Source organism: Ochotona curzoniae, unplaced genomic scaffold (assembly GCF_017591425.1).
Source record: "Ochotona curzoniae isolate NIBS_2020 unplaced genomic scaffold, NIBS_Ocur_1.0 contig_4105, whole genome shotgun sequence".
NCBI lineage: Eukaryota > Metazoa > Chordata > Mammalia > Lagomorpha > Ochotonidae > Ochotona > Ochotona curzoniae.
In genome coordinates this window covers 6,319,556-6,341,880 of record NW_024466129.1, presented here as the reverse complement: position 1 = coordinate 6,341,880, position 22,325 = coordinate 6,319,556, and the positions used below count along the sequence as shown (strand labels likewise).

At 47.8% G+C, this 22,325-nt stretch overlaps 1 protein-coding gene across 1 annotated transcript in view; it reads right to left on the bottom strand.

Moving 5' to 3' along the window:
- Nucleotides 1-1,733: 1,733 nt before the first annotated feature.
- AXDND1 (axonemal dynein light chain domain containing 1) overlaps nucleotides 1,734-22,325 on the bottom strand; it is a 62,350-nt gene continuing 41,758 nt past the window's right edge. The window contains exons 17-25 of the mRNA XM_040984208.1: nucleotides 21,306-21,399; nucleotides 20,551-20,576; nucleotides 18,106-18,202; nucleotides 14,429-14,539; nucleotides 11,277-11,405; nucleotides 7,799-7,903; nucleotides 5,156-5,238; nucleotides 4,114-4,367; nucleotides 1,734-1,810 (exon numbers count right to left, since the gene is read on the bottom strand). Of these exons, the coding sequence (XP_040840142.1) occupies nucleotides 1,734-1,810; nucleotides 4,114-4,367; nucleotides 5,156-5,238; nucleotides 7,799-7,903; nucleotides 11,277-11,405; nucleotides 14,429-14,539; nucleotides 18,106-18,202; nucleotides 20,551-20,576; nucleotides 21,306-21,399 (976 nt within the window). The remainder of the gene's footprint in view (nucleotides 1,811-4,113; nucleotides 4,368-5,155; nucleotides 5,239-7,798; nucleotides 7,904-11,276; nucleotides 11,406-14,428; nucleotides 14,540-18,105; nucleotides 18,203-20,550; nucleotides 20,577-21,305; nucleotides 21,400-22,325) is intronic.

The window sequence follows — 22,325 nt, the reverse complement described above, 5'->3', positions numbered from 1 at the left end:
GAGACCTGGAGATGGGGGTATGAGTCTGGTGGTGGTGGTGGGAGAGGGCTGCAGGGGGCTGCCCTACTGGGTCATTGCCCCCACTGGTGAGCATGAAAGCTGGGACCAGAGGCAAACCAGGCCTGGCAGAGCCACAACACCTGTTGCCATGCATGTGAACTGGGTTAGAGGGGAGAGTTCAGGCTGGGCTAACTAACTGCACCCACTGGTGCATGCATGAGCCAGAGCAAGTGCAGGCTGGTTGGCTTTGCTGCAGCATCAGCTGGCAAGTGCTGGGACTAGAGGCAAATCTTGTCAAGCTAGACTGCAGAATGAGCTGACAAGTGCAAGATCCAGGACTGGGAGCAGGCCTGTTGGGGAAATGATGGGCACCTCTCTGACGGGCTGCAACTCCCACTGGTGAGCACGAGAATCAGAGCCTGGGGTGGGTCTGGCTGGACAGGCAGTAGCACCCTCCAGCACAAGAGTGAGCTGGATGGTAGGGTCGGTTGGGTTGAGTTAGTTTTCAGTGCCCATTGTGTGCAGAGTTAATCTTCAAGGTCAGGGGCATTAGTGGACCTACACAGCAATCCCGAATGGGAGATGACCGTGAGGCTGTGTGGCCAGGCTGAGCAGGAGGGGTCCTCCAGTGTGCTCAGGCACAGCTGTGGGTCCCGAGGAACCCCAGGCCAGTTTCCTGCCAGTCTGGCTGCAGCAGGCCTCTGTCCCTGGCTAGGAGCACACCTTTGGGCTTTGCAAGGACAGCATCCAGGACCTCGGCAGCAGGCCTATGTTTAAACACTCTGCCTCCTGTGGGAAGGTACTGACTGGGAGGGGACACAATTATTTGGGATTCCAGAAATGGGCAGCCAGTGCTCTAGAGCTTTCAGACCTGTAGACAGAATTTCTAGCAGCCTCTGCAAATGAAATACCAGATGATGGTTTCTTGAGCATTACAGGATCAGCCAGCAAAGGCTAAGAGAAGAGGAAAGCGCAGTCCATGCGTGCTACCAAGGACCAGACTGGTGTCCTGACCACAGGCAGGTCAGTGGGACTGACTGTGAGTAAAACCAGACTATTCAAACCCAGAAATGAGTGCAGCAAGCTGGGGCTCTGCCTGCCAGCTCCGTGACCTTGGTGAGTCTTACAACCAACTGGGTTTTACTTCTGACAAATAGGATAATGTAGCAATATCCCCTTTACCTGGCCTGTAGCACTGCTGTGAGCATCACCTAGCCTGTAGCACTGCCGTGAGCATCACCTAGCCTGTAGCACTGCCGTGAGCATCACCTAGCTCTTAGCATTCCCATGAGCATCAAGGGTGGGAGAGCTGACTGTGCTGCAGAAACCACTGGGCTCGAGCAGGATCCTCGCTTCTCAAGAAACAACGTTAATAACACTTCCATTTTTCAGCCTTCTGGTCAGAGCTTAAGGTCTTCCAAAAACGTAATTATTTTTTTTTGGCCAGAAAGAGACACATCTTTGCAAACTCCATAAAAAAATCAACTGAAGAGATGGATAAACTTTGGAACAGCTATTTTTAATCTGGAAAGTACATGTTGTAACACAGTGGCTCCCTCAGCTGTCACAGCGACGTTGAGAGGGAAATGCTCCCGGGTGGAGTGAGGCGGTTGGCCTTGACGCTGGTGCAGGGTGAGGCCCTGTGTCGAAGCCGGCTGTCAGCTGCGTGTCACAGTGCCCTCTGGGTGTGTGCGGTGGATATGGCCATAGTGACCCCCAGGGTGCCACCAGGGCTACTTGGGTTTGGTCTTGGTATATCTAACGCGGCTTTTGGATTTTGTGACACCAGTCACCTCCTTGCGGGATGCTTCTACAAAGACAAAAACAATTACAGTGTTGTAGAAACCGTACATGTACTAAGAGCAGTTAGCTTTACAAAGCAACTCTAGAATCCCATTCTGCCTTGAGGAATCCCCAAGCTACAAATAAGCTATGTGTCAAACGTTTGACTTGAGACTGGCTGTTGGCATTCAGAATGCATTTCCCCAAGTTTAAGTGTGATCACTGGCCTGCCAGGGTCCTGAGGGACAGGACCATATATGGTTCAGGAATGAAAAGGAACAAGAGGAAAAGCATTTCTTTCTTCCTTCTCCATGTGTATCTCAAGTGTTATCGAGGAAGAAACACAACAAACAAACACAAAACTTAGCCCAGGTCTCGCATGTGGGTGTCCTAACAGGAAGTTAGAAGCAGAGACAGACTTGAGCACAGGCACTCCACTATAGGACATTCTACCGGAAGTGGCGTATTATCCACTAGTCCACTCACTCATCCCATCAAGTCATTTTCCGTTGGGATTATATATGTTTGTCTATAAAACTAACTACACTGCCATAAATACATTATGTTCTCTTTTTTTCTCAGATTTATTTATTTTCATTGGAAAGGGAGATGGGATTTAAAGATCTTCTGTCCACTTAACGGCCGGAGCTGAGTTGCTCCAAAGCCAAGAGCCAGGAGCTTCTTCTGGGTCTCCCATGCGGTGCAGGGTCCCAAGGCTTTAGGTCATCCTTGACTGCTTCCCCAGGCCACAGGCAGGGAGCTGGATGGGAAGTGGAGCAGCCGGGACACAGGCCAACACCCAAATGAATTCTGGAGTGTGCAAAGTAAGGATTTAGCCATTAAGGCATCATGCTGGACCCCATTATGTTTTCTTAAATTTTTTTAAAAAGTTGAGGCAGCTGTTTGAGATTAAGATGCATACATCTCCTGTCAGAATGCCTGGGTTCAACTCCCACCTCCAGCTCCTGACCTCAGCTTCCCGCCCCCGCACGCCCTGAGAAACGCAGGGAAGCTTCAAAGAGCGGTCCCACCACCCACATGGAGAGCTGCATGGAGTTCCTCTGCCCGAGCCTGGCGTCGGCCCAGCCCCAGGGATCAGATGCATTTGGGCAATGAAGTAGTGAATGAGAAATCTATCCTCAAATTATTATCTTTTCTTGGAAAGTCAGATACACAGAGAAGAAGAAAGATAGAAAGGAAAATCTTGCATTTGCTGATTCACTACCCAAGTGGTCGCAATGGCTAAGCTGATCTGAAACCAGGAGCAAGAGCCTCTTCCAGGTCTCCCCCATGGGTGCAGGGTCCCAAGGCTTTGGGCCGTCCTCAACTATTTTCCCATGGAGCTGGATGAGAAGCAGGGCCACTAGAATATAAACCAGCACCCATATGGGAACCTGGCACATGCAAGGCGAGGACTTTAGCCTCTAGGCTATTGTGCTAGGCCCACCAAATTAATTATTAATTAAAAAAATATATGACTGCGAGGGTATTTGGTCTAGTGGTTGAGATGTGGTTAAGATGTCTGTGTCCTGAGCTTGGTGCAGTGACTCAGTGGCTAAATCCTTGCCTTGCACATTGCCAGGAACCCATATGGGCACCAGTTCCTATCACGGCTGCTCCATTTCCCATCCAGCTCCCTGCTTGTGGCCTGGGAAAGCAGTCAAGAACAGCCCAAAGCCTTGGGACTCTGTGCCTATGTGGGAAACCTGGAAGAAGCTCCTGGCTCCTGGTCTCAGATCAGCTCAGTTCTGGCTGTTGCGGCCACTTGGTAGGTGAACCAGTGGACAGAAGATTTTTCTGTCTGTCTTTGCTTCGCTCTGTAAATTTGACTTTCCAATAAAAATAACTGAATCTTAAAAGAGAGAGAGAGAGAGAGAGGGAGATGTCTGTCCCACCTCAGACCACCTGGATTTGATTCCTGGCTCAAGGTGCGAACTCCAGCTTTCCCCAGACCCTGGCGGGCAGGAGGCTGACGGTTCAGCAGCTGGGTTCACCCATGTAGGAGACCCGAGTTAAGCTATGTCTCCTAACTTTCCCTAGACCTGATTCTGGTAGTTGTGGGCATCTGGGATGTGAACCTGCTGATGGGAGCTCTCTTTGTCTCTCTCTCTCTCAAATAAATTTAAAAAAATTCTTTGCCAGTTTTTTAAGTAAAAATTCGCTCCCGTGTTTAGTACAGTTGTCGGTCACTCGCTTCCTTCTCTTAATGAGTGGCTCGAGCGAGACGGTTAGGTGGCTGTGCCTGTCTTTGACGGGGTCAGCGCTAAGGTCCTGGTATCGCGGCCCATGACCCTGCCGAGTCTTCGCCTGTAACCGAGGAGGCCGGCCCACCTTTTTTCAGTGGTTTTGAGGCGCTTTCGGCTGGCTTGATCTCCTCCTCTTCCTTTTCTTCGGCCTCATCTTCCTTGCCCTCCTCCTTGTCCCTTTCATTGTCCTCTTCGCCCTCGGTCTCCTTCTTTCTAGTCTTCATGACCATTTCCTCCAACTCCTTCTCCAGATCCTTGTTCCTGATCAGGGTGTAATGAAGTTGCTCGTTGACATCCTCAAACTTGTCCTCTGCCAGTCTGGCTCTGCTTTCAACCTCCCTGGCAAAGTCCGGAGAAAGACAAGAGACGGAGAGGGCAGGTAAAGCACCACTGTCTAATGGGGCAGCGGGGCACAAAGCAACACCTAGACCCGGGCAGTGGGGGTCACCGGGATGTGTCAGAAGGGTGTACCTAGGGGATGCAGCCATAGCAGCAGCACCAAGAGTACAGCATGGCTATCACCTCTGGAGACATCTGACTTGTGCGCTTGAAATCCTCCCTCTAGAGCCAAGGAATCCCCTGTCAGTAGCCAACTTTGGCTTCTCGGGATGTGATCAGCCACCCAAGTCCAGGAGAGTCCCTTCCTTGCTAGCACCCCCAAAGCTGATGTCGCAGTCAGGAGACTCAGCCTTGGGAACGCGCCTTCATCATCAAGGCCCTTTGAGGAGCACCCAGAGCTGACCTCGCTCCTCCCTCAGCCTCCTCAGCCATCTGAACTGGACATGCATCGCCACGCCTGCTCTGTGATCTCTGCAATGGTCCTTCTTCAAGGGCAATCGCTTCTCCCATTCCATTCTTTCCTCAAGTCATCTTGCAAAAACTCGCTGAATTGGATCACTCCTAACGCCACCACCACTACTCTTTTTCTCTCTCTCTCTCTCTCTCAGATTTCCTCCCCCTGCACTAAAGGTCAAGGACAACTGCTCTCACTGCAGCTCACTGCCTCTGGCCTGCAGTTTGAAGAGTAAAGACGGCAGGAGAGGGGAAGGCAAGCCGAGCCATGTGGACTTCTCAGCCGAAGCTCTGGGCCAGGGTCTGTGCCTCTGGCTGTGGTACCACATACTTACATGACCTTCTCCTGCAAGTGTTCAATGACAGCCATTGCTTCAAGATACTTCTGGGCCAGCGTCCCTTGCTTTGCTGATTCTCTCTGACAAAGAAAGGATGCAACAGGAGGGGCCTGGGAGTCTGGACAGGCAACACGCTACACTGCAGGATGCGCAGTGGAAGATCAAGAACCCCAATAATGTCAACAGACAAACTATACAAAAGCAAAAACACCTTCCAAATAGCTCATGCTAAAGACGTGGACACGGGTTTTGTTAGAGCTGTAAGGAGGAGGCAAGCAAGGAAGTAGCAATAAAAGGAAATGGGAAATGTATTTTAAGGGAGAAGGGTCAATATGCTGCTTTAATAAATCAAACTCGAGATCAGGGAAAGTATCTATCCTACTATAAACACTTTCCTTAGCTATGCAAAATCCAATCAGATCTTTACATTCCTTAGGGGCTTCCTAAATAGAAACTAAAGATGTGAAGCTTTACTAAGCAGAAGCAAACAAACAAACAAACAAAAAACTTTTAATATATCACTTGACTTCACACATATTCCTGAAAACTAAATTTCTAAAATGTGAGAGAGGACAACAATTGCGCATCTATTTTAAAATGAAAATCTGACATTTCCCCAGAACTGTGTGCTTCAGAAAAAACCCTCATGTCTGCATGTTTCCGCATGGAGGCGGGGCGCAGAGCTAGGCTCATTTTGCCAGCCTACTGCAGCAATGCTCACATAAGGGACTACTTAGCCCCTGGGACGGTGGGCACTTGGGCACCCAGCAACAAAGTGAGGGCGGCCCTGGTTTGCCAGGTGGGGCCCTGAGGCCATCTGCACTAGCAATGTCTTATTTGGATACCTGCAGACACGTTACTCATCCCTCATCCACTGGACTCTCCCACTGTACGCATCTCCGTGAAGGCACACCAGGCTCCCCACTAATGCCCCAACCTGAAGTTCAAAAACCTTTATCTTGCTCACATTTCTCCTTCGAAGCCCAAAGCAGGGCATGCCAGCCCAAGCACCAGGGCTTCTGCCACCAACAGGGACGATGCAGACGGAGTTTCGGCTCCTGAACTTAGCCTGCCCCGGGCCTGGGTGTTGTAATAGTCAAAGCAGGGAATCAGTAACTGTGGTATAGCATGCAAAGCTGTCATTTGAGGTGCTGGCATCCCATATGGGCACCAGTTTGATTACTGGATGCTCTACTTCTGATCCAGCTGCCTGCTAACCCTCCTGGGAAAACAGCAGAGGACGGCCCAAGTGCTTGGTCTCTTACACTCAGGTGGGAGACCTAGAAGCTCCTGGTTCTTGGATTTGACCTCACTCAGCTCTGGATGTTGAGACCAGTTGCTAGTGAATCAGTGGATGGAAGATTTTTTTTTTTTGTCTTTTTCTCTCTGACTTTCAAATCAATCAATCAGTAAGAATTTCAGGAGCTAACTGCATGGAAATGGCAAAGATGACAGCCCTTGGACAAGGAAACAGTTTACCACCATCAGCTATAAATAGTCAAGCTTCCTTCATGCCGAAGAAATCTCCAACCTGTTAGTGTCAGGATGACCATCAGGTTGAACCTAGAAACATGTGTGATAACCAATCATCTAGACCCCCTCATCTCTCTACCCTAACTTTCCCCAACTCCCCACTCCTCTATAAACCTGGGGCCCAAATTGCGGCACTGCAGGTTATGCCCCTGAGACCCCAGCATCCCATAGCAGAGTCCTGGTTCGAAGCTCAGCTTCTCCACTTGTGATCCAGCTCCCTGCTAATGGGCTCACAGAAGCAGTGGAGGCTGGTACACCCCTGCCACCCACGTGACAGGCTCCGATGGAGTCCCTGACTCTTGTCCTTGACCTGGACCAGCCCTAACTACTGTGGCCATTTAGGGAGTGAACCAACAGACAGATGATCTCTCTCTCACTTTGCCTTTCACATGAATCAAATAAATCTTTTAAAATGAAGAAAGAAAGAGGTCCTCTTGCTGCCTTGCTTCTTGGGAAGAGCAGATTTGGGACCACGAACTCTGGGCAACCATTCAATAAAACAGTGTCCTTGAGTCACCTCACGCCTCTGCTGTGGTTGAGAGATGTGTTTGTCAGAGCTCTCAGCAAAGTGAACAGGCTTTAAAACTAGCCAAGGGCCCAGCACGGTAGCCTAGGAGCTAAATTCCTTGCCTTGAACACGTCAGAAGCCCATATGGATGCCAGTTCTAATCCCGGCGGCCCCTCTTCCCATCCAGCTCCCTGCTTGTGGCGTGGGAAAACAGTCAAGGACAGCCCAAAGCCTTGGGACCCCATACCCACGTGGGAGACCCGGAGGAGACTCCTGGCTCCTGGCTTCAGATAAGCTCAGCTCTGGCTGTTGCAGCCACTTGGGGAGTGAATCAGCAGATGGGGGATCTTCCTGTCTGTCTCTCCTCCTCTCTGTATATGTGACTTTTTAATAAAATAAATAAATCTTTAAAAAACAAACAAACAAACAAACAAAAAAAAACCCTGAGTTTTTCCAGACATGAGAATGAATAAGGAAAAACATTGACAGAAGCCCAGTAGCGTTGGCAGCCCCAACGCCACGTTAGAGACAGCGAGCTGTACCACCTGTAAGTCAGGCAAAGCAATTCTGAATTTCCGACTTGGGCTTCAGATACATACCCAGGATGACAGCATGTCTGCTCCGAAGAGAGGTTTGGAATGAACATTTTCATCTTCTCCAATGGATCGAATGATCTGTTCCTTCTCTGTAGATGTTGAAGGCTCCTGGAGCACGTGAGTGACAAGGAACAGTTAGTAAGGCAACGTGGAGCTGACACGGACGGGACGTGCAGGCAACATGGGAGGCGGTGGCTCCCCGTGGGACCCACACGCCTTGGAAGCTGTGTTTTTTATTCTGTTTTCCTCCGAAACATCTGGCAAACACTGTGGGGGGGGGGGGGCCCTGGCTGGGGAGGAATGGGGAGGAAGGGGTTCACTCCAGACCCCCAGGAAGTCACAGTTGAGTCAGGGAGACAGCATGGCCCAACATGATTGCTACCGGGATTCAGGTGTGCTCCGAGGCCTTTTCATACCCAGAAAAGGGCCCTCAATTCTGCCCCTGTGTATACAGAAACAAACATCTGAGGGTTGAACAGGTGCTTATAAAATAATAAATAAAAATATACACACATATAAATATTAAATAAATATTTCAAGTGTATATATCTTTGAAAGGCAGAGTGACGGGGAAAAGAAAGGAGAGACAGAGAGAAATATCTTCCACACTCCGGTTCACTCCCCAAATGTACGCAACAGCGAAGTCTGGGCTAGGCTGAACTGTATCCAGGTCTCCCACCCGGGCAACAGGGGCCCAGGTCCTTGGGCTATCTGCTGCTGCCTCCCCAGGAGTCTGAGCAGGGAGCTGGATTGCAAGTAGAGCAGCCAGGACTTGAACTGGTGCTCAGATGAGACACCACCAACACAAGTGGCACTTAACCAACTGTGAGAAAATGCTGGGGTGTTCTCCAGTGTTTCAGCTCTGCGTCCTGCAGGTACAATGACTATAGAAGGCCTAGGACACAGCCTGGTGTTACAGTAACATTTAAACAATACACAAAGAAGAAACATCAGGGAAGCAAAGAAAGAAATGTGGTGCAGGGAGCTAGGTAACGCTGAGTTTGGGGAATCTAGGAATTACCAAGCTCCTTACACCAAACTCGCCTGGTTTTGAATATTGGCTCTACCACTTTGGCTATATGGTGTTGGGTGAGTCAGTCAACTTGCTTGAATTTGTTTTCTTACTTGGAAAAAGGGATCACCAACATGTACCTTGGAGCAGCGTTACACAGATGAGAGAATGAGGGGCACTCATGACATAACACGCACTGTTACTGGCAGTCATTATGGGATGATTATTATTATCATTGTAAATCGCCTTAAGAAGGGCTATTACTACTACAAATGGCCCACAGGAGGGGCGGAGACAGTAGGAGGTACAAAGAGAGCGAGCGGCAGCAGCTCCGAGTGGGAGCTGAATGAGTGAGGGTGTGTGGTTTAAACTGCTATTGGAAAACCCTGGCAAGGGAGATGCAGCGGAAGAGCCCCAGGGTCATAGGTCAACTGTGGAGCTCACAGGAGCACAGGAGTGAGAGGAGAGTGAGTTTAGAAAAAAAAAAAAAGGGACAATACTTCCTCTGAGAAGGAAGTGTGGTCATACGCACCTGCGAGAAGGAACAGCCTTGAAGGGTTCATGCCAGGTGACCCACATCCTATGCCCGGGATGACCCAGGTGTGTGGGCCTCTACACCCGCGTGGGAGACCCAGAAGAAGCTCCTGGCTCCTGTTTGAATTTGTCCTACTCCCAGCACGTACAGCCATCTTACTAAACCAGCTGGCGGAAGATTCTCTCTTGCTCTAACTGCTTCAAATAAATAAATGCACCTCTCTTTTTTTAGATATATGCACACACTCCTGCACGCACACTCCTGCACGCACACTCCTGCACGCACACTCCTGCACACACACTCCTGCACGCACACTCCTGCACGCACACTCCTGCAAGCACACACTCCTGCACGCACACTCCTGCACACACACTCCTGCACGCACACTCCTGCACACACACTCCTGCACACACACTCCTGCGTGCACACTCCTGCACACACACTCCTGCACACACACTCCTGCATTCGCACACTCCTGCACGCACACTCCTGCACGCACACTCCTGCATTCGCACACTCCTGCACACACACTCCTGCACACACACTCCTGCATTCGCACACTCCTGCACACACACTCCTGCACGCACACTCCTGCACACACACTCCTGCACGCACACTCCTGCACACACACTCCTGCACACACACTCCTGCGTGCACACTCCTGCACACACACTCCTGCACACACACTCCTGCATTCGCACACTCCTGCACGCACACTCCTGCACGCACACTCCTGCATTCGCACACTCCTGCACACACACTCCTGCACACACACTCCTGCACACACACTCCTGCACACACACTCCTGCACGCACACTCCTGCATTCGCACACTCGTGCACACACACTCCTGCATTCGCACACTCCTGCACGCACACTCCTGCACACACACTCCTGCACGCACACTCCTGCACGCACACTCCTGCACGCACACTCCTGCACGCACACTCCTGCACACACACTCCTGCGTGCACACTCCTGCACACACACTCCTGCACACACACTCCTGCACGCACACTCCTGCACACACACTCCTGCACACACACTCCTGCACGCACACTCCTGCATTCGCACACTCCTGCACGCACACTCCTGCACGCACACTCCTGCACACACACTCCTGCACACACACTCCTGCACACACACTCCTGCATTCGCACACTCCTGCACGCACACTCCTGCACGCACACTCCTGCACGCACACTCCTGCACACACACTCCTGTGTGCACACTCCTGCACACACACTCCTGCACGCACACTCCTGCATTCACACACTCCTGCACACACACTCCTGCACGCACACTCCTGCATTCGCACACTCCTGCACACACACTCCTGCACACACACTCCTGCACGCACACTCCTGCATTCGCACACTCCTGCACGCACACTCCTGCATTCGCACACTCCTGCACGCACACTCCTGCACACACACTCCTGCACACACACTCCTGCACGCACACTCCTGCGTGCACACTCCTGCATTCGCACACTCCTGCACGCACACTCCTGCATTCGCACACTCCTGCACGCACACTCCTGCATTCGCACACTCCTGCGTGCACACTCCTGCACACACACTCCTGCACACACACTCCTGCACGCACACTCCTGCACGCACACTCCTGCACGCACACTCCTGCACGCACACTCCTGCATTCGCACACTCCTGCACGCACACTCCTGCACACACACTCCTGCACACACACTCCTGCACACACACTCCTGCACACACACTCCTGCACGCACACTCCTGCATTCGCACACTCCTGCACACACACTCCTGCACACACACTCCTGCATTCGCACACTCCTGCACACACACTCCTGCATTCGCACACTGCTGCGTGCACACTCCTGCACGCACACTCCTGCATAGGTATGTGTACAGAATTTAAAGCTACGCAGGGAGAAAGGATACAAGGGGATACTACCTCTTCTGCTTTCTCCTCTTCTTTTTTCTCCTCTTCTTTTTTCTCCTGATGTTTCTTCTTTTCCTTATCTTCTTTTGCCTTTTTAACATCTTTACTCATTTCAGACTCCCTCAATTCTTTCGCAACTTCCTGTTAGATGAAACAGTACCAGAACTTAGTATACATAAGAATTAGCAATTGTTTATCCAGAAATATTTACGAGGCACTACTCGTGCAGCTGAGTGCTGTGCTGGGACACAAAGTACAGAAAGATGGATAAGAATGTTCCTTCCCCAGGCCTGTGCTGTGGTGCAGTGAGCTAAGCTACCATCTGTAATGCCGGCACCCCATTATGAAGTATGAATCAGAATTCTGGCTGCCCGTCTTCTGCTGCTTTGCCTGGCCATTATCAGGGAGCTGGATCAGAAGCAAAGCAGCCAGGACAGTCTCTGACACCCAGGTCGGATGCTGGTGCCTCAGGCAGCGGCTTTACCCACTATGCCACAACGCCACTCCCCCTACTCCCAGCTGCTCTACTTCTGATCCAGCAGCCGAGGATGGCCCTCGTACTTGGAAGAGCTGCACAAAGTTCTGGGCTCCTGGCTTTTGCGTGCACCTGTCCCAGCTGTTGCCTTCATTTGAGGAGTGAATCAGCAGTTGTAAGATCTTTTCTTATCCTCCTGGCCCAGACCCACCTCTCTCTTCATGCTGCCTTCCAAATAAATAAACCTTAAACAAAATAAAAGTCCCTGTCCTTAAGAAGAAGCTTACAACTCCAAGGAAAACAAGTGGTACCGACATACAGTTACATAGTAGGAGCACTTGGCTGGGCCAGGTAGTGGGTGGGGAGGGGCCTCTCAGGGAGGTTTCCCAGTGTCTGAGTCTCCTCTGCAAGGAAGGGAAGGAGGGCAGAGGCGCTCTGGACAGAGGATGGCTGGTTCTGAGACAAACACAGTCCTGCAGGTTAGAAACCTGGAAGCCAGTGGACACGAACATGACCGTGCAGTCCGCTTGTCATGCTGAGCCTGGACCGTGCCCTGCAGACAGCTGTGTTCCAATACCTCGACTGAGCTGTGTGGGGCTTTCTTGAAGCAAACAGTCAAGCGACTGCACAGTGGGTTTGATGAACAGAAGGGAAGCAAGGGGACAGGCAGGAGAGGCGTGGAGAGGAGGCTGAGAGAAGACGCTGGCACGGAGGGGCGGGACAACGAGAGCAGAGATGAGGAGGATGGAGATTGAAGGGTTGCTGGCAAGACAACCCTTGGAGACATATGAGATGGACAAGGGATGGTTTGAGAAACAGCTCATTTCGTGGCTGATGGTTAAGGCCATTGTAAAAGCTGGTGCTACGCACAGAGATAAGGAACAAAGCTGGAGGAGTTCAGATGTGCACTAAAGTGGGCCAAAACCGAGCCAGCCAAGTGAAATATCCAGGCAGCAACTGAGGGTGAGTCTAGAGTTTAGATGGAGGGATTTGGGTAAAAGACAGGGATTTCACAATTACAAACACTTAAAGACATGAAAGCTTGGCAAATGGGGAGAGCATGCGGACTCACTACAGGCACCTCACACAAAGGACTAAGAGAGAACGAAGCTGCAGAGGGCAGGTGGAAGGCAGCCTGCGAGATCCAACAGGCCCACCAGCAAGGCAGAGGAGTCAGGGGAGGCGCTGGCTGGGAGTCCTGCCCAGGAGCTACCGAAACACCAACTGAAAGCGTGCTCTGGATGGTGACATAGAAGCAAATGCCGGAAATTAGTCTAACGCCCACAACAGGAAATCACACAGAGAAGTTACAGAAGTTCTACCACCAAATACTTTACAGAACATTTGAACTATGCCGTAGAAATATGTTCATGGTTCAGGAAAGTATTGGCAATACAGTACTAGGATATTTTTGTAAAGTAAGAATATTTTTCTTAGGGCCAGCACCGTGGTGTTGCAGGTAAGGCCACCACCTGTAGTGCTGGCATCCCGTATGAACATGGATTCTAGTCCCAGCTGCTCCACTTCTGACTCAGCTCCCTGCTAACGGCCTGAGAGTACAGCAGGAGGATGGCTCAAGTGCTTAAGCCCCTGCTGCCCACATGGGAGGGAGACTTGGAAGAAGCCCCTGGCTTGGGACCAGCCCAGCTCCAGCTATTGCCGCCATTTGGGGATTGAAGTAGTGATTGAAATCCTTCTCTCTTTCTCTAACTCTGTCTTGCAAATAGAAAGATCTCAAGAAACAATACTCGCCCTCATGAAACATATTTAAGTCATACGAAGAAATTAAGAATATTAATTCTTGGGCCTGGCGCGATAACCTAGCAGCTAGCATGCACCAGAATCCCATATAGGCGCTGATTCTAATCCCAGCGGCCTTGCTTCTCATCCAGCTCCCTGCTTGTGGTCTGGGGAGGCAGTTGAGGATGGCCCAAACCCTTGGGACCCTGCACCTGTGTGGGAGACCCGGAAGAGGTTCCTGGCTCCTGGCTTTGGATTGGCTCAGCTCTGGCCGTTACGGCCACTTGGGGAGTGAACCATCGGATGGAAGATCTTCCTCTCTGTCTCTCCTCCTCTCTGTATAACTGACTTTCCAATAAAAAAAATAAATAAATATTTTTTAAAAACCAAGAAAATAAATATTCTCAGATTTACCAACTTGCAAGAGTTTGTTGAGTATTCTGGATAGATTTATACATTTATAACACCCTGTCTGCCTTTCAAAAAAAGTACATTAAAAATCGTATCATGGATTTTTATCACTGGAAGGCATCGGGCACGGATTCTAACACACTGCTGGGTGTTCCAGAAGTGGAGGCAGCAGGCAGTATTTGAAGAGACAATGCCACAGTCTGAGTTGGAACTCGATCACCAGGATAGCAGAGTGGGAGCCAGGACCTTTGAGACTGATGCGGCGATGAGGCGCTGGTGCTGCTGGCCCGGGAGCAGGTTGGTTATCTCAGCTGCGTCTGTGATGACTGGATCAGTTCATTTACCATTAAAAGAAGTTGCAAATTTACTGTTTCTGAGATGACAAGTGGCTACTTATGCCACTTCTTTACAGACTGGAACCAAAGTTTTCTGAGTTGATGACGAGGCTTCACGACACCAGTGGAAGAAGCCGCGGCCCCTTACCCGCTGAAACACAGCAACAATCTGAGCAAACACGTGTGTTAACTTGTGCAAATACCTCTTCTCCAAGGAGCTGCAGCAGCTCTTCGTGTGTCAGCAATTTTATAGTTCTGCCTTTGAGATCAGACACGAGGTGAGAGCAGGTATTGATCCACTCATAACATTCTCTCTGAAAAGAGACAGAAGATCATGACTGTGCAGGAGAAAAGCTCACAGCCATGACTCACTGCTACGGAAGAGCTGCTCAGCACACATCCTTGAACCATCTGAGCTCAAAGGTTTGTGCGGAAGTGACTTACTGTGGATGCAGACATCAATTACAGCATCTCTGATGGATACGATTCAGGAGCTGGGTTGTAATGGCACGAAGGACAGTGAAGTGACAAGAAACCAGAGGCAGAGCGGAAGAGGGGCTGAAGCCAGGGTCTGGGAACTCAATCCTGATGTCCCCCATGAGCAACAGACACCCAGTGGCTTCATCCATCACCCCAGGTATGCATTAGCAGGGACTGAGATGCAGGAACTCGAGCTGGGACGCGGGGAGTCTTAACCAGCGTTAATCCCTAGACCAAACCATCTGCTCCTGGACTTATGTTTTTAATTGTGAAATTACTATAAAGCATCAGAATAAAAAGTTTAAGAAACAATAAGTAAACTCTAATGTTACAGACAAGGAAACTGAAGCCTAAGGCGGTAAAATGGGAGTTTGTGAGGTGGAAGGATCCCAGCCTATACAAAATTGTACGACATAATTCAGAATTAAAAATAAAAATATATGAAAAATAACATAAAAATAAAAATTGTGACTATATTTAAAATTTTTTTTATTTCTTCAGAGTTCATTCACCATTCATGAGAAATGATTCAACTATTCTCTATTTGCATGCACATATTACAAAGGAAGTGCTAGTTCTTTTCTTATGAGCCTCTGAGACATTGGATATACTATGATAAGACTTACAATACAGAAAAAATATGATTGGGAATCTTTTGATGAAAGTTTTACAGTAATCTGTGGAGTTAGGCACTCCTTCCAACAGAGTGAAGCACTTTTCCTTTAAAATCTTCCACATCACCCCTTGCCAGCCATCAACAAGGACAGCCTGGCTGCCACTCATCAACACGTGGATCTTCCTTCGCCCGTGAATCCTCTTCATATTTCATCGTAATGAAGTCTGGTTCTGGGCTGTATTCATGAGATGCTTCTGGTAAAAAAGGGCTAACATTTGTGTCTTGGATTTAAGACATGACAGATGGTCCTAAACGGTAAGCCTATCCAAGATGATCCAAAGCCATCGGTAGTGAGATAATGGACGATAACACAGTCGTTGACAGTCCAGGCAGGTGTCTGGCCTACTGGTCAGCATGCCCGTGTTCTGTATTGGGTGCGTGGGTTTGACCCTTAACCTTGCCTCCTCATGGCAGCTTCTTGCCAGCGTAGACCTTGCATGGCAGTAGCTGATGGCTCAAGTAGTTTGGTCCCTGCCATCCATATGGGAGACCTGGGCTGAGTTCTTGGCTCATCATCAGCCTAATCCTCCTGGACACTGTAGGCATTTGCAGAGTGAGCCAGCGGATGGGAGCTCTCTCTTTGCCCCTTGAATAAAATGTTTAATTGAAAAAAAAAATCCATCATCTTTGGATCACCTCAAAAGAGGGGGAATGCTGCAACCTGCTTGAGTTGACCTGCAGTGACACCCTCAGAGGCACATTCCTAGGACTCTTTAAAGTCACACTCCTCCTGGAGCTAGCAGATTATCTGAGGTGACATTAGAGAGGCCACTTGAGCCCGAGGTTGACAGCAGGTCTTGACAGCTAACACAGGAGGGAGGGAGTTCATCGCAGCCGGAAACCCATTTGAAGGGCTCCGGTTACAAGTTCTCATGTCCACTGGGTGGGTCTTTCTCTGGGCTCATTACAGAAGGAAGAAATTAAAGCTCTGTATTTGTTAAAGAAATGTCCTTAGATTTGCTAATGAAATTGGAAATTTCTATAACTGGATCGCTCTGTATTTGCTAACTTTTTGAGAAGGGACTAGCATTCAACAGGTGAGCTACTCGGTCCAGCTACTCTACTTCCAATCCAGCTCCCTGCTAACGTGCCTGGGAAGGCAGCTGAGAATGGCTCAAGTACTTGGGTCCCTGCACCAACATGGGAGACCTAGATGAAGCTCCTTGCTCTTGGCTTCAGCCTAACCCAGGATGGGATGTTGTGGCCATTTGGGGAGTAAAACCACAAACTGAGCCCTGCCCTGATGCCGCCCCTTTTCTCCTCTCTGTAACTCTACCTTTCAAATGTTCTTAAAAAAAATCCCCATAGAAAGTCTCTGAAATCACTGCTGGATTCTAACATTTAAGGAAGAAATAATACGCAACTTGGCACAAATTATTTTAGTAAATAAAGGAGTATGAACAATTCCAAATTCATTCTAAGAAGCCAGCTTTACCTAATGTGAAATCCAAAGATATTACAAAACAATATATAAATTTCTCATGAACACCAATACAAAAATTCTAAACAAAACTGTAGCCATTTGTATTTTCATTAGGTATAAAGGATTACATATATTATGAAAACTTAACTACCAACATACAGTAATGAAGACAACTTAGTGCTGATGGCCATGTTGACAAACAGACCAATAGAACCCAACTGAATGCCCAGAATAACACCCACACATAACTGGCCAGCAGGTGTATCTCTCATCTTTAAAAAAAAAAAAAGGTACAAAACAATTAGCTACACAAAGACATACAAATACCCACTCAAAGAAGGTCACAGAACTGAATATAAAGCCTAAAACTCATAAATCACCTTATATAGAATACCAAATCTGTAAAAGAAAAATTTTGATGGAGTATACCTTATCAACATTAAGAACGTCTTTTCCAAAGACTTGGTCATGCATGTGGGACAGTGGGTTAAGCCATCATTTGGGATGCGTGCATTTCACATCTCATGTCCCAACTCCTACATTTCTGCCCAGCTTTCTGCCAGCGCACATCCTGGAGAGGCAGCAGGTGGTAGAGAGAGAGACAGAGAGAAACACCATGTATGGACAAGGACCGGCATCTTTCTCTTGGTCTCTCCTTCTCCCTGTATATCTACCTTTGCGATAAAAAATAAATCTTTTAAAAAAGCCTTAAGCATAGACTTCATCTGGTTCTGCCATTCCTTTTTCAGACAACTACACGAGATGAACAAAAGTTAAATGTTCATTCAAAAACTCAGACATGAATGTTCATTGAAACCTTGTTTATAATAATTTTTTAAAAACCGGAAATAACTCGCATGCTCACCAACAGAAACTGGATACACTGTGTCTGTATAACAAACTGCTTATTCACCACTCAGAGATGAATGTTTGGGTGAAAGCAACAATGTGTCTGAATCTGAAAATAATTAGATACAATCATAGAAGTCAGACCAGAAAAAAAAACTCATTTTCTATTACTCTCGTAAATTGTAGCAAATGGTAATCTTGCGTGTTACAGAGTGGAGCAAATATTGTCTGGGTCGGGATGTAATCTCCAGGCAGCTCAAACTGCCATGGGGGAAACAAGCAAACGGGGTGTGTTGGACATGTTCCCTATTGGTATTGTAGTCATTTTGTGGGTATATCCATATTTTTTACCTATACACCTGTATACTTTAGAAGCAGCTTATTGCCAACCCAATTAAACCTCAAAAATGTGTTAAAAACAAACAAAACTAAAGGGAAGACAGAATTATTACCTTCATCTTATCCAGATCCTCGAGTTCCTTGGCAGGATTTTTGTCTGAGTGAGTTGCCTTACTCAGAGCCATTGCTGTTGCCACCCCTTTACAACAACTGCCACAAAGAGGAAACACACACTCAGGACCACCTGTCCATTAGTTTCCCTTCTTGGTGTCTAAGATACGACGCACAGTGGGAATAGACCACCACAATTCAGCTGCTGACTGACCAAGAACAATTTACATCTTTCTCAGTTCTCACCTTCTTCCTCCCTTCCACCCCTCTCACTTTTAATATTTGATAACATTGAATTAAATGGAGAGACACAGCTGGCATAGTGGCAGAGTGGGTAAAGCCATGGTTTGTGACACCAGCATCTCTTTTGGGAATCACTTTGTGTCCTGGATGCTCCACTTCTGATCCAGATCCTCATTAACGGCCCAGGAAACACTGGAGGAGAGAGGCCCAAGTGTCTGGGCCCTGCCATTACGCACACCCAGGTGACGCCTGCAGCCCAGGCCTGTCCATTGAGAGGAACCAGCAGGCAGTTTTCCAGCCCCTCCTTTCTCTCTCCCCTTTCATCTGTTTCCTGTCTTTGCCTCTCTCTGCGTAACTCTTTCAAATAAAAATATGTAAACATTTTAAAATGCTAAATAACGGGGTCAGAGCTGTGGTATAGCAGGTTAAGCCTCCACCCTCCTCCCTCCCCCCAACACTGGCATACTATATGGGCACTGGTTCAAATCCCAACTGCTCCAGTTCTGCCCAGATCCCTGCTTATGGCTCGGGAAAGCAGTAAAAGAGGGCCCAAATGCTTGGGTTCCTTGCACCCATGTGGGGGACCTGGAAGAAGCTCCTGGCTTCAGACTGTAACAGCAGAAAGAAGATCTTTCTCTCTCCTCTTCTGTGTAATATGACATTCCAAATAAATAATTTTTTAAATGAAGGGTGATTTGGCTAGACTATAAAAATCAAAGTAGCCATAGTGACTGCAACCTAGTTAGTACATTCCAAGTTTCCAGACCACATCTGCATTTGGTGGGGATCTTCCAGTTTTTCAAATATATATATATATTTTTTTTAAAAAAAAAAAAAGAGGCTTTGGTCGACCTAAATGCAGTAAACAAAAGTGCACAGTTTTATATGGAATCACCCAGGAAATCACAAAGATCTTCGCATGACTCCTAGTATGTGCAAAAACACAAGCCATGTCATGTGAATGAGATCCTTTTGGTGTGTGTGGGTTTTTTTCACTTGGTTTGGTTACTAATTCTTACACCGCCCCTCCCCTGCCACATACACCACCTCCCCCCAAAAATTCTAAGGCCACCGAGAGAAAGGCAAAAATCTCCAGTTCCATACACGAGCACAGTGGCAAAGCTGGTGGAAACATCAGACTTGTGTTTCCTTCAAGGTCTCAAAAGAACACAGTATTGCTGCTGGCTACACTGTCCTTCTCTTCCCCGCCTCCTATCACATTGGAGCAACAAAGCAAAAGCAACAAAATACCCAGAGAATTCAAAACCCTTTGAAAATTATTTTTTGATCAGCAGACCTGGAATCCAGCAGCCCACTTCTAATCCAGAGCAACAAGCAACCAACACCCCCTTATGCCAACCTATTACTCCGAAACACCCCCAAACCCACCCAAATTTCTCTAAATAATTACCCTATCCTACCTTTCCCACCTCACCCTCATCTAACCCAAAACCCCACACCACATTTACACGCACATATCCCCAACACAACCCCACATAACTCCCTCCCCTCCTCAATACCCACCTCATACTCACCCCTACCCTCACCCCCCCCCTCCACCCACACCACCAGCCCACCCCTCTCCCATCACTAACTACACATTCCCCCCCTACCACCAATCATTCCACACCCTACCCCCCAACCTCACTCCCCCCCCAACTAAAAACACATCACACAACACCCAACAACAACCCAAACTCAATCCACATACACCTCTATATCAACCCCCCCCTAACCCCAATATTCATAACAAAACCATCCCAAAACATAAACTCAAACAATCCACTTACCCCCTATTCCCCTTCATTTTCCCTCTCAAACTCCATCCCCACACAAATCATACACCACAATCCCCCCATCACCTCAAAAAAAAAAACCCAATCAAACATACATCAATCCCTTTCCCTCTTTCTTTTCTCTTCATCACTAACCACCACCACAAACATTAGACCACCCATCACCCCTCTACCCAATGGGCCATTTGAGGAGTGACTTAGCAGATAGAAGATCCTGTATATGAGACGTGTGTGTGTGTGTGTGTTCCACCAACGGTGCTGGAATTTTTCTCTCAGATGTCATTCTTCAAATATTCACCCACTATCTGACCAGCACTTTGCTGCCCTTTTTGTCATTTGGTTGTGTCCCAGGACATAGGAGCTTCTCCCACGCTTGAAAATCTATTAGATCTATACTTCCGGTCTTACCATATCTGTTCCTCAACTCTTGTTGTCTAGAAGTTTACAATTTGCTAATGGAACTGCAACATAGTGCAATGTTTCTGTCGTAGCATTAGCATTTGATATGTTTGTGCTGTTCAAATTCCTAACTTGAAGCAATATTAAAATGAATTAAATTTAATCTCATGAATGTTGTAAGACACATTTGCATATTAAGTATGACATGACATTTCTGTGTAAATTCAGATCAAAATAAGACTAAGGAGTGAGAGTGAATGTAGGAAACCAGGACACCCTTTGGAAATGATTATTTTGCCTTGTGCTGCCTAAGAAGCACACAGGCTCATCCCTTCACATTGTGCAATAATCTTTGTTTTAGTAACTACAGACCAAGAAAGAGTACATAACGTCTTCTATTCCCTCCTGGTAACATGTTCAGTTAGGCACTGACAGGATGGTGAAAATAAAAACCTCATGTAAGTCCTGAAAATACTCTAATCTTCAGCGTAATGATGATGGAGAAAAAATTCAGTATATTTCATGAAGAGTAAAGATAGTGATCAGAACTCAAAATCCTCTGGTCATGTCCAAAATTTCATTTATGAAACAATATTCTGCACTTACAAACCTACTGCAGATCATCTGAATGACTGTTACACAGGGGAAGCTCTATTTTGCCTCCCCACTTCCTGATCTAGCTACACAGGGAAGACCTGGTTTTTCCTGAAGGAAAGCCCCAGTCAAATCAAAATATAATCTCTTATATCCTTGCAAGTACATACATGACGCTGAAGCTCAATGTTTCCATTGTTAATTTCATTGCTTATCTTCAAAAGCCATTGCTGAATCATGCTGTATATGTGTGCTTGGAGGCCCCTGAAGGAAAAAGCAAGTAAAACAACGATAAGTTACTTACTCACAATAGAAGGGTAACTATTCACTAAATAAAGGATTCTACCTGGTTGGACCTAGTGAGCCAAGGTATTGGGAACTGTTTGGGACATCAGGGAATGATGGCCAAAACCTTGGATTCTCTACTATGATGGTTTTGCTGTTGACACACTTTCCTAACCGCCAGGGAAGTAGAATCCGGCTGGATACACTTTGGAAAATGTAGATCTTGCCTCCAATGCTAGCTCTGCACTGTAAAACTTTACACTTGCTACTCTTACTTGTAGATCCTTAGGGGTTTTGACACACAATGAAAACTGCCTGAAAAATCTTCTCAGTCACTAACTTCCCTCATGACAGTGTGAGAAGAAAGGCTGGCCCGAAACTGGTACCAATTGTTTCTTAAATGATCCATTTGCTCTTGATCGAGAGCCTGGTTGGTGCTTCTGTTGCAAGAAAGGTATCCCCTCAGCATGGTCCCTGTGTACCCGTATTCCTCTCCATCTGTCTACTGCTTGGATGGGACAATGGATATAACAATGCTATTTCTGGTTTGTGTGCTGTCGGCTGTTCCAGGAGAGGCAAGGCTGAGCAGTAGTGGAATGTGGGCAGAGAAGCCAGGGAAAGGTGAATGTCTGCAGCTTTGTAAGTGTGGCCAGTTCATTTGTTGCGTGTCTCTTAGGATAACTTATGATGTTGGGGAAGCTGGGACATAGGTCTTCAGCTTAACGGATGGACTTGGGGAAAATAACCATTTGTTCCTCTTAGGGTTACGATTAGTTGGATTCTGATTGATTGGCTTGCCATATTTCTACTATGCTCTGTTATCACCAAGCTTGCTTAATAAAGACTCCTAAATAAATAAATAAATAAATAAGTAACTAAACCAATCATTTGAACCTCTGGGAATG